The 12720-nt window shown below is 48.2% G+C and overlaps 1 protein-coding gene across 1 annotated transcript in view; it reads right to left on the minus strand.

The window, feature by feature from the left end:
• Positions 1-12720, minus strand: part of HPS5 (HPS5 biogenesis of lysosomal organelles complex 2 subunit 2) — a 484255-nt gene that overhangs the window by 89482 nt on the left and 382053 nt on the right. The window contains exon 15 of the mRNA XM_085648054.1: positions 9931-10002. Coding sequence (XP_085504180.1) covers positions 9931-10002 — 72 coding nt within the window. The remainder of the gene's footprint in view (positions 1-9930; positions 10003-12720) is intronic.

The raw sequence follows: 12720 nt of genomic DNA on the forward strand, positions 1-12720 counted from the left end.
TGACAACAGCCGGAGGAGAAGAAGAGCACGAGGAGAAGACCGAAGTCGAGGAGAACGGAAAGCGTGGAAATGACACCGACACAGAAGAAGATCCCCCAGAGGACGTGTGCACCCTGCAAGAGGACAGAGTGGATCCCAGATCTGGAGAACGCCCAGAGAGCACTGCTGCCGAGACCAGGAGGGACAAGGAGGCTGGGTCTCCCATCCCCACAGTCCAGGAGGGCCGTGGACTCAGGGAAGTGCCGTCTCTACGTTTCTTTTCTTTGAAGGGTTGGTGGGCAGGGATGAGGAGCACAAACCCTTGAGCACTATTACTCCCTGCACCTAGGCACTGCATGGAGAGGGCACTGGTGGAGGGGCACCTTAACCCCAAACCCATTCAAGTCAGAGACAATAGCCTGAATCCTTTTTCATGTTTTGTTGTTTGGGTTTCTGAATCCCTCCCAAGGACCAACCCCGAGGACCAACCCAGCGGTGAATAAAGAACCATACGAAGCAAGAAATTCTAACGTCGAGCCTTGAAGCAGAGTAGGAACTGACCCTACAGCCGGAACTGCTATTAAAAATCCAGCATACCTTTGGAGCGAGAAAAGATACAAATTAAAGCCACCTCCTCTACCAAAAGAACAAGTTACTTACCTTCGGTAACGCTTTTTCTGGTGGATACAGTATCTGCCTGTGGATTCCTCACCTTGTGAATATCCCCTGCGCCAGCAACATTCAGAAACTTTTGTAGCAGTCCACGCCGATGGGGTCGAAGACGACGTCACAGAGACACGGCTCTGCTCGCGACTCCGCTGACGTCACCGGCTCCATAAGAAGACCTCGTCGGCGTGATGACGTCAGTTCCGCCCCTTTTTTCCGTGCCTTCGAGGCACACGGACAGACTGACAGCAATATATACATACACAGTATACACAGTACACAATATGCATATCAACACACTCAGTGTGGAAAATAAATATCAAAGCACAAGAATTAACATAATGCTTTTGACAGTGATAATCACACTTGAAACCCATCAATAGAATTACAGGCATAGAAATACCGGTATAGAAGGATGGACAACGGGGAGGCGGGTGGGTCAGTGAGGAATCCACAGGCAGATACTGTATCCACCAGAAAAAGCGTTACCGAAGGTAAGTAACTTGTTCTTCTGATGGATACATCTGCCAGTGGATTCCTCACCTTGTGAATAGATTCCACAGCAGTCCCCACTCCCGGAGGAGGGTGTCCACCCTTCTATACAAGAAAGTCCTGAAGGACGGAACGCGCAAAGTGTCCGTCCCTCCTCACCTCGGTGTCTAAACAATAAGGCTTTGCGAAGGTGTGGAGGGAGGCCCAAGTTGCCGCCCTACAAATATCCTCCACTGGAACACCTCTAGCTAAGGCAGATGTAGAAGACTTTGCTCTGGTAGAATGAGCCCTCAAACCCTCCGGAGGCTCCTTACCAGCTAGGGAGTAGCATATCTTGATACACAAGACAATCCGCCTGGAAAGGGTGCGATTGTGCACCGCTCGACCTTTCCTGCAGCCAGCAAAGCCCACGAAGAGCTGGTCATCAACTCTGACGTCCTTTGTCCTGTCCAGGTAAAAGCTCACCGCCCTCTTAGGGTCCAAGCGGTGAAGTCTCTCCTCCTCCTTGGAAGGGTGAGGGGGAGGATAGAAAGAAGGAAGGGTAATGGACTGCCCCAGATGGAAGGGAGTTACCACCTTAGGCAAAAACGCAGCCCTGGTCCTGAGTACCATTCGTTCAGCATGCACAGTCAAGAATGGGGGTTTTGAACTTAGAGCTTGAAGCTCACTTACCCTCCTTGCCGAGGTAATTGCAACGAGGAAAACTGTCTTAAAGGACAACAGCCTTAAGGGACACTTGTGTAAGGGCTCGAAGGGAGAACCCATAAGATAGGTTAGTACAAGATTTAAGTCCCATTGAGGCACAATAAAGGGAGTAGGAGGAAACTTGTTTGTAAGGCCCTTAATAAAACGAAGAACAATAGGTGATTTGAATAATGACGGCTGATCCGGCAAACAAAGGAAAGCCGATAGAGCCGATAAATATCCTTTCACAGTAGCCACAGCAAAGCCTTGCTGAGCAAGAGAAAGGGCAAACTGTAGAATATTAGACAGACGAGCCTTCAAGGGATCAATGGACCTCTCTCCGCACCAAAGCACAAATTTAGACCACCTATATGAGTATATAGATTTGGTGGAGTGTCGCCTGGCCGATAAAATAACATCCACCACATCTGGTGGGAGAGAGAAAGAATTCAGGTCGCCCTGTTCAATCTCCAGGCATGAAGGTGTAAGCTCTGGAGGTGGGGGTGTAGAACCTGCCCCTCCGACTGCGAGAGGAGGTCTGCCCTCAGCGGGAGACGGAGCGGAGGGCACGAGGAGAGGTGGAGATGATCTGTGTACCACACCCTTCTTGGCCAATCCGGGGCGACCAATATAACTTGGGCCCGGTCTTGGCGAATCTTCCTCAGAACCCGAGGAATCAAGGGTATGGGAGGAAACGCGTAAATGAGTCGTGAACCCCAACTCAACTGAAACGCGTCCCCCAACGCTCCCTGCACCGGATACTGGAGACTGCAGAAAGACGGGCAGTGAGCATTCTCTTGAGTGGCGAATAGGTCCACCCGAGGAGTCCCCCACGTCCGAAAGACGTGACGAACTACCTCTGGATGAAGCCTCCACTCGTGGTCGGCGGAGAACTGCTGACTGAGACTGTCCGCACGAACGTTCAGAACCCCGGCCAGATGATTTGCCATTGGACAAATCTGATGGACCTGAGCCCAGGACCATAGACGTAGGGCCTCTCTGCTTAGACAAAGAGACCCCACTCCTCCCTGTTTGATTATATACCACATCGCGGTCGTATTGTCCGTCAGGACTTGAACAGACTGACCGCGAAGGGAAGGAAGGAAGGCCTTGAGTGCCAAACGTATCGCCCGCAATTCCAGAAGGTTGATGTAAAGCAACCTTTCTTCTGGAGACCAAAGACCCTTGATCTCCAGATCCCCCAGATGAGCACCCCACCCTAAGGTGGATGCATCCGTTATCACTGTGGCCACCAATGAAGGTAGAGGAAAGGGCTTTCCTTGGGACAGATTGCCCTCCACGCTCCACCAAGATAGATCCGCTGCAGCTTCTCTGGAGATCCTCACAGACTCCCTGAGATCCCCTTTGTGCTGATACCACTGCTTGCGGAGGCACCACTGGAGCGCCCTCATGTGCCAGCGTGCATGGTTGACCAACAGGATGCAGGAAGCGAACAGACCGAGCAGGCGAAGGACCTTCAGAACTGGAACGACCGCTCCGCTGTAAAATAAAGGAATCATTTCCTGTATGTCGAGAATCCTTTGAGGAGGAGGGAATGCTCGACACACAGTAGTGTCCAGTACCGCACCTATGAACAGGTTGCGCTGAGAGGGCACCAGGTGAGATTTGGGTACGTTTATCGAAAAACCCAATTTGTACAACAGCCGAGTTGTATCCTGCAGATGACGCAGCACCTTCTCTGGCGACTCCGCTTTTATCAGCCAGTCGTCCAAATAAGGGAAAACTGAAATCCCCGTCCATCTGAGATGGGCTGCCACCACTGCCATCACCTTCGTGAAGACTCGAGGTGCTGAAGTAAGACCAAACGGTAGGACCGCAAACTGATAATGTTGCGACCCTACCGTGAAACGGAGATACTTCCTGTGCGACTTCAGGATGGGGATGTGAAAATACGCATCCTGCAAGTCGAGCGACACCATCCAGTCCTCCTGATTCAGCGCCTGAAGAACCTGCGCAAGGGTGAGCATTTTGAACTTCTCCTGTTTCAGGTAAAAATTCAAAATTCTGAGGTCCAATATCGGACGTAACCTGCCGTCCTTTTTCGGAATCAGGAAATACCGGGAGTAGCATCCCTGACCCCTTTCCTGCTCTGGAACCACCTCTATCGCACCTTTCTGAAACAACTTCAGGACTTCCTCCTGCAGGAGAAGACGGTGGTCCTCCGAGCAAGCCCCTTGGCAAGGAGGGTAATTTGGAGGGAATTCCCGAAAGGGAAGGGCGTACCCATTTTCTACAAGATCTAGAACCCAGAGATCTGTAGTTACAGATTCCCAATCTTGTAGAAAATGGGTAAGCCGGCCCCCCACAGGATCAGCATGATCCGGAATGTCGAATCTAGGGCTGCTTTGCAGTGGTGGGAAGGGCTGAGGAGGAGGAAGGAGGAGGAGGAGAGCTGACGTGAGCCACGAGTGCGACCCCTAATTCTTCCTCTGTAACCTCTCGACGAGGAACCTTGCTGCTGCTGGGACGGTCTATAGGAGCGAAAAGTCGCCTTTCCAAAGCCCCTATATCTTTTAAAAGCACCTCTCGGCTGGGATTGAAGGCCAAACGACCTAGCCGTAGCCTTACTCTCCTTGAAGCGTTCGAGAGCATCATCCGCCTTCTTCCCGAACAAGCCAGACCCATCAAAAGGCAAGTCTAATAAGGTCGACTGCACATCCGAGGAAAATTCAGAGGACTTTAGCCATGCACCCCTCCTGGTGGCAACAGAAGACCCCATGACTCTGGCAACTGAGTCTGCCGTGTCCAGTCCACTCTGAATGACTTGTCGAGCAGCCGCCTGGGCATCAGTCAGAACTTCATTGAAGCCAGCTCTATCCTCCTCCGACAGCTTTGGCGCAATCTTCTTTGCCGAATCCATTAGCGCATGGATATAGCGCCCCAATAAACACGTCGCATTCGTGGACTTGAGAGCCATGCTGGCTGATGAAAAGACCTTTTTGGCCGATTGGTCCACCTTTTTGGCCTCTCTGTCTCCTGGAACCTGAGGAAAGGCCCCCTTTGACCTTCCCGAACAAGCCGCCTGGACCACCAAGCTCTCAGGCGAAGGGTGCGAAGTCAGAAATTCAGGATCCCCTGGAGCCACTCTATATCTCCTTGCGACTGCCCTGGAGACTGCAGGAGCTGAAAAAGGCTTGCGCCATGCCTCCAGCACAGGTTCCATAATAGCCTCATTAAAGGGTAACAAAGGCTCCGAGACCGCTGTAGGTGAATGCAGCACCTCAGTAAGTAAATTAGGCCTGAACTCCGTGGACGGCAACTGTAGGTCCAACAACTCTGCAGCTTTTCTGATGACCGCATGATACGGCGCTGCATCTTTAGAGGGCTCATCTGATGGTGGAGGGATTTCCCACTCTGGAGACAAATCCAGTCCACTTGCCTCCTTCAGTTCTTCAAACACCTCATCAGATTCGACTAACTCTCCCTCTTCAGCCTCTTCCAACAGAAAGCGTCTCTCATCCACCACTCTGTGCTTCCCTCCTGGAACGAATCCGCACCAGCGGCGTCGGCGGCACCGTGTTCGAATCCGACGGCGCCGGCAGCGGCGTCGAACGCGGATTCGCTGGAGCAGCCGGCGTCGAACGAAGTCGAGTCGGCGCCGGTGAAGAGGGAAGCGGCGTCGAAGTTCTCAGTGCCGGTAGCTGCCAAGACGGTGTCGCCGGAAAGAATGGCATGAACGGAGCTTGAGGGTAGACCTGCGGCACTCCCAAATTGAAAGCCATCGGACCCACAGGTGCACCAGAGGTATACATGGCCCTTGAAAACACCCCATACATGGCATTAAGATAATGCGAGGGGTCTTGTCCTGGACCAGGAAATGCAGGATACTGGTCAGGCAGCACCAGACTCGGGCCTGGCAGCGCCGACGGTGGTACAAGCGGCGTCACAGTCTCACCCGGAGCCTGAAGATCCTCACCCGGGGTCGGAGACGGAGACGGAGCCGGAGAATAAGCTGGAGCCGGAGATGGAACCGGCGTCGGGGATGATACCGGCACCGGAGATTCAGCCGGAGCCGGCGAAGTCACCGGAGAAGAAGGAGCTGGAGGTGAAGCTGGGACCGGAGAAGGAGACACTGACTCTCTCCGACGTCGAGTAGGCGACTTCGACTTCGGAGCCGAACCTTTGTCGGAGTGATGATGTGAAGAATGCCTCCTCTTCTTCTTATGCTTCTTACTTTTCGAAGCATGCCCCGAAGTCGACTTGGACGCCGACCTCGACCTGGATCCAGACCTCCTCCTTCCTCTTTTTTCCTTCTTCTTCATCCGAGCGATGAAGAGCTTCGCTTCTCTCTCCTTGAGAGCCTTCAAGCTCATCTTGCGGCAGCTGGAACAACCACCCACATCGTGGTTGGATGAAAGGCACCAAACACAGTCCTCGTGTGGGTCGGTAATAGACATGTGCTTGCCACATTCTCGACAGGGCTTGAAACCCGACTTCCTTGTCGACATTTTCGAAGAAAGACAGAAAATTCTCAGAAAATACACAAAGTAACAGGTAAAGCTACTAGTAACGATTCCCGAAATCCGTTGGCGTCGTCGGCGCGGAAAAAAGGGAACTGACGTCATCACGCCGACGAGGTCTTTTTATGGAGCCGGTGACGTCAGCGGAGTCGCGAGCGGAGCCGTGTCTCTGTGACGTCGTCTTCGACCCCATCGGCGTGGACTGCTACAAAAGTATCCGAATGTTGCTGGCGCAGGGGATATTCACAAGGTGAGGAATCCACTGGCAGATGTATCCATCAGAAAAGGGCTGTGCATTTGTAACTAAGGGGCGGGTTGGGGGTGCGGGAATAGTCCCCACTAGTACAACATGCCTCAGAGGGCTTGCATATAACAGCCTAAAAGACAGCACTGACCAACATCAAGGATAGGCTGGCTGAAGAGAACATTTGTTTTGTAAATGCCTCAATTCTTTTCAACTACCTGTCTGGTTGGGTTGTGGGGAATCCATAAGGCTTCACTTTGCAGGTGGAAGCATGCTCCACCAAACTAGGGTGCTATGTAATAAAATGCGGGTTGCTGGGTGCCAGTCTGGGTGTCTGGCAATCTGCATATTCTCTGGTGGGCAAAAGCAAGGAAGTAAGAGCTTAGAAGAGTCTGGCCCGTGGTGCAAAAACTCAATAAGGACATTAGTCTTTACTTCAACAGTAGGCAGTTGAAGGTCCAGAACCACATCTGCTTGTCTAATTTCAATAGCAAAGGAAGCACTCTCTTCTGTTGGGGGGTGGAAGGGATTAAATCAATCCTGTAGCAGAGGAAAGATCAAGCCCACGGGCCTTCTGCAAGTCCATGTTTAAACTGTCATTACCATAATGTGGGGGTAAATCATCCCCATTGTTGGCAAACTCTGGTCAGAATGAAAATCAAAATATGACATAGCCTCTGAGGAAGGCTCTGCGGCAGTGGCAGTTTTTTATCTAAGCCAGACTGTTTGGGGATCAAGTGCGCTGGAGAAAGGCTGAGCAGAATCTTAGTCAGGGGCAATACAGATTCAACTTGGAGTCTACACTGGATCCCCCTCAGGCAAAGAAAGTGGATACTGGCATTAACGAAAGAGGAATCAAGTGGTCCCAAAAGCCAGGGTGAAAGTCAGCCCTGGAGTCGGCGGAGAACTTGAGGCAGGTTCTAGGGGCTCAGATGCTGCATAGGGCAGACTCATCAGCAGTATCATGACTGAAGCCCCCTGCGCATTCTTGGGGCCTAAAGGTGCACCAGAGGAAGTCAGAAGAGCGCCATATATGTGCAGTGTGGTCTCCTTTTGGCCTTGACCTGCTGCCTTGTCGCCAATGGCCTGGGGAATTCAGGGTGCAACAGGACCAGTTGAGCAATCTGCCCTTAATTGGGGATTAGGTGGAGATCCATTGGCCCTTTGACACCCTTATAACTTCTCCTTAGACAAAGAGTGGCAGGATGAAGTTTAGTCACGTTTTGATTAAAGCATGCATACCTCACCCGGAAGGGCATCTTGGAACTGATGGGAAGTGGGACTGCTGCCCTGCCTAGGTTTTATGTGAAGAGACACATTTTCAATTTCTTCCTGAATTTTAGAACTATGCTAATAGCTGTAATGTGAAGGGGGAATATCTTCCAGTCTTTAACAGCCAGGTACAAGAAGGTGTGGCTGCCGGATATAGGGGGAATAGTGGCGAACAAAGGGGTTTGCTGAGCGGAGGTGTCTAGTGAGAGTGTAAAAGCTGATACAGTTCTTATGGCCGGTTGAGCCTGAACTGTGTAGTATTTTGTAAGTGTGTGTGAATAATGTGAACTGTGCCTGGGGAGCCAGTGGAGGTCTCTGAGGTGGGAGAAGGAGCGCCCCCGCCATCATCTCCTTGTGTTTGCTTTGTTCGCCCTACGTTGGAAGGGTATGCCCAGACGTGGGCACCTTGCTCACTTTGCCACTGGATTCAAGCTAGCCTGGCTGATGAAGGGTGTTACCCAGAAACCTGTCCCAAGATGCTTGTTTCTGGTTCCGGGAAGGGCTGGCTTGGCAGTTCGTGCTTGACTGTTTCCATGAGGCACAGGGTCAAGAATGATTTGCATATAGCTGGGTCTGAACTGAGGTGGCAAAGTGAACTAAAGAATGATGGATTCAACCCAGATCAGTGACTGGGGGTGAGTTTCTGAAAGGTTTCAGTGCTCCATCCATCATCTACTTGTGTTTTCAATATATGAAAGATACAATGCTGGAGAATCAAGGATCATCCAAGTGTGAGACAGCAGAGTTATGACGAGATCACTGCCCTGTACTGGATTGAAATATGTAATCTTCAGCACTGCTGTGAAATTAAAACATAGTAATGTATGAATATGGCATTTCTATAGCATGGCATTCGCAAAAAATTAAAGTCTGCAGACCACTGTACATGGACAAAGACAAGCAAAACATCAATGAGTAACACGAAAGGATGCTGAGTTGTGGATGGTTTATGCATCGAGAAGTAATGTTCTTTAAAGAAGTGCGACTTCAAATCTTTCCGGAATTGGAGCATCGTTGGGGAGGTCCTGATGGATCCAGTGATGATGTTTCAGACACTGGGTGCAAAGATGGAAAGGCCCACTTCCTTGTTTTCTCTTCTCTATGTTGTACTTCTTACCCTACAGTCTGATGGTGTCCTGGCTGCAAGTGTGAAGAGATGCACCATAGACTGTGAAATTGTCTACCAGATAAGCGGGGATGCTGGCTATGATCGCTTTCTTTTCTAAAAAAAAAAGAAAGTACTAGGCCGGACAATGAAATTATTGCATCTCTTGATATTGTGCACTCATACCCCTATGTTACTGCTCGTGCTTGCTACCCTGAAAGCCAAGTGCAAAAAGTGTTGTGCCTGTCCCAATCTGCAGAGCCATAGCAGGACAAACCCCAGGCCAACAATGGCAAATGACCTCAACCACCACGGCTGGGGCACATAAGCCCATCTGTTCTGTGACCACCTCCCATAGCCCCTCTGAACGGGATCGGACAGTGACTGAATGCTTTAGGCCCACAGATGCAGAGTTTAGGAAATGCTTACAATGGAAGAAGGCCAAGTCATTTATAATTCGGGGATTTTGTGCATACTTCACTGGGCCAATTAAAAGGGTGATCAAGATTAAATGAATTGGCAGTGTGCAAGTACAGGAAAAATAAGCTTCATCAGAAAAAGAAAGAAATGTGTGTGTTTCACTCAGACTATTTACTCAAACTTGCTTCCATTGAAATCCAATCTGGAATACTGGGTACTTGGGCAGCACTCATCAGAAAAGTAGAAGGATATCCATTCCCAATTAGACTAGGAACATATCCAGTGTTCGTCTTGTAACTGTTCGAATGAGAATGGTCTTGCAAAATGCAAATGTAAAGCAAGCAGTGAAAGGCAAGACAAGCTTTGAATAGTCAATGCTGACTTTGCTAATCTGCAAAAGATCACTAAGCACTTGGGTGGGAGGAGCTGTTTGCCTCGTGGATATGGTATGCAATCCTACTATGTAAGTGCCTAGGAAAATGGGTAGATTCAAAAGCACAAGCTTCAGCTAAAGTCATAAAACTGATATCTCTGTGCTAAGACAAAGGAAAAATTCAAGGAAAATGTGAACGGGAAATCATGCTTACATGGTGTTCGCATTTATGATGTTCAGCTCCTGAAGCAGGTCCACCTCTGGAATTTCAGTTTGTAAATCAGCTCTACAAAAACACACCAAGTAACACCATAAATGATCAAAAACAGACGTTAGCAATGCAAAAATTACAGCAAGGGGAAATAATATTCCAGTCACGCAAACCACTGTACATTTGTATCATTACATCAAATGAACATCTTAAGACTGCACACTGCTATCCCAAAGCACACTGCTATATCAAAGCTAAAAGAGTCATAAAGATGTGCATGGTTTGTGCATTGGCTAAATATCGAAAGATAGATATGGAAAAATACATAATACATGGGGGATATCCGTGACGTCTTTTGAAATGCTTATAAAAAGAAAAATAGAAAAAAAAGTAAACCAGACAAAATAAAGGATTATATCTCAGTAGCCCCTGCAGTACATTTACTATGCAAAATTCATAACAAGCTTTGGCCAAGTTTTGGCTGCAGCACTACTCTGTGCAGCAACAACATATGTGACTTCCCTGCCCAACCATACTAATGAAGGAAGAGGTTATCCAGGAGCAGAGGAATACAGGGCAGTAATCGATGCAGAGACTGCTTAAGATGCAGATAAGGGCAGTAATTCTTCCTGAGGCAGGAAAGTATACTGCTGCTGGAGGTAAAGGCAGAGCTGTGCCAGTTAAAGCGTACTATATTAAAGTACCTAAAAGAAGGCGGCTTCATTACTTGTAGTCCTTGTTCTCCATCATAGGTATTCTCTTTGAATTAATAAAAGGCAGGATATTCCTCTGCATGTCTGTGGCACATTATTTTAAATAGAAATGCTTTCATGTTGAAGAAATTTAACAAGAAAACAGGCCTGTAAGAGGAAATATTTTCTCTTTTAGAAAAATAAAATCAGTCAGTTTAAAAGAAAAAAAAACATCAAACAATATTACTACACAAACTGGAAAACCGTGAAAAATTATCCTGCCACCTTAAGAACCCTGGAAGTGCCATATCTTATGCGTATTAGGGTGTCAGCCAGGCAGTCTGTTTTGAAGGCCAGAAAGAGAAAGAACATAATAAGACCACACGCAACAAAGAGCCTGGGACGCAGGGACGTTTATTGACCTGTTAAGGGCTCTGTGCTTGAGTCAGAGTTCAAGAATGTTTAGCAAATGTGTGGCCAGATCTCAATAAGCAATACGCTCCTTCAGTAAAGACAATCCTCATCAGATTCCTCATCTGGCCCGGCAAAAGATCAACCCTAAACTATAATATCTGAAGAAACATTTGGAGTGCCAGCTTTGAGGAGACAGTAGCCAAGACAGAGACAAAATAAGTCACTTTGCAATGAAGAAACGCTGCAACCACCCCAAAGCCTTTGAAGAAGGCCCTGGGTGCAGACCTTAGGACAAGAGGAAGCACTCTGAATTGGCAGCACGTGTTTGTAATCCTAATTAGCAAAACAAGTTTGTAATATGGATAGATAGGCATATGAAAGGGCACATCCCTCAAATCTTTGGCACACAATAGGTCTTCTTGAGAAAATTTGGTGAACTGCCATCATCATGGACCCCATTGTGACCCATCTGTCCGAAGTCTGGTGATACAATATAGGACAGCATTCTTCCTGGAAGAGCTGGTCCTGAGGTGTTGGTTTTGACTCCTCTGTTGGAATCTGGTGCAGGTGTTGCAGGGATTCTGCTCAAGCACAGAGCTATGTGCAGGAAACCAGGACCTCAGTGAATTGTGGTGTACCAAAAAACTCACCTCAGTACCCAGAACCCCTATCCGACTAGCATCAGTGTCTCATTCGTTCTCCGTACTATAGCGAAGCTACCAATGATTAGACAACCCAGAACAAGCGACTTAGAATACTCTCAGGAATGGTGGGAATCAAGAACACCTTTTCGTTGTTATTCTCATATCAGTCCACAACGTGAGTAACCAGAAATGCAGAAAAGTTTAAAAATGTTTATTTTTAACTACGTGCTCTAAGATGCAGTATTTTGGCTAACATAAGCAAACAAACGATTAGAAATACAACCATCAGCATTGTTACAATTCCATAAAAACAAAGGGAGAAATCATATTATAATGATAGTGGAAACAGGTCCTATAATACCTTGTGTACCACCCTCCCCTGGCTAATAAGCTAGTTTTGAAATAATAATAGAAGGTCTCTAGGTTTGAATGGGGAACCCCATACCTCCAAGATCAGCTTAGGTGAATCACATCACAGGATCAGCACTGCTCCCTGTGTCTGGAAAGGTTTTCTCCAAGAGTGCCAGCATCATGCATGCAATGCAATATTAAAGGAACCTGAGTTTCAGATATTTGCAGCTGTGGGCTTGTTGTGTCTAGAGTGTGGGCCGATCAACCTGAATTCAATAGCATACATTGTTATTTGACCTTGACGGTTTTTGCACACAGTGTTCAGACTAAAGTCACGGTGCAAGTCTAGGGATGTGAAAAACAGACCGTTCTCATGTGAAGAAAAAGCAAGCAAGCAGTTTTACTTAGAATAACAGCTACCTGTAGCGTCGTGTGCAAAAGCACCAAAGTGGCAACATGCCGTTAACATCTAAAACGCCTATGCTAACATAGCAATGTGTGCAGGCAAAACCCAGTCTTCACTACACCCTCCCTTGATCGGACCGCAAACAAAATAGGTAAGCAATGGAGGAACGCAGAGTTCAAGTTCGAATGAGTCAGAACCAATTTCATAATTTGCCAATCCAGATAATTGGTAGTGAACGTTCGAAAGTTTCTGTTGGGAAAAAATTAAAAAACAAAAAGATCAATCA

Source organism: Triturus cristatus, chromosome 3_2, assembly GCF_964204655.1.
Source record: "Triturus cristatus chromosome 3_2, aTriCri1.1, whole genome shotgun sequence".
Classification (NCBI taxonomy): Eukaryota; Metazoa; Chordata; class Amphibia; order Caudata; family Salamandridae; genus Triturus; species Triturus cristatus.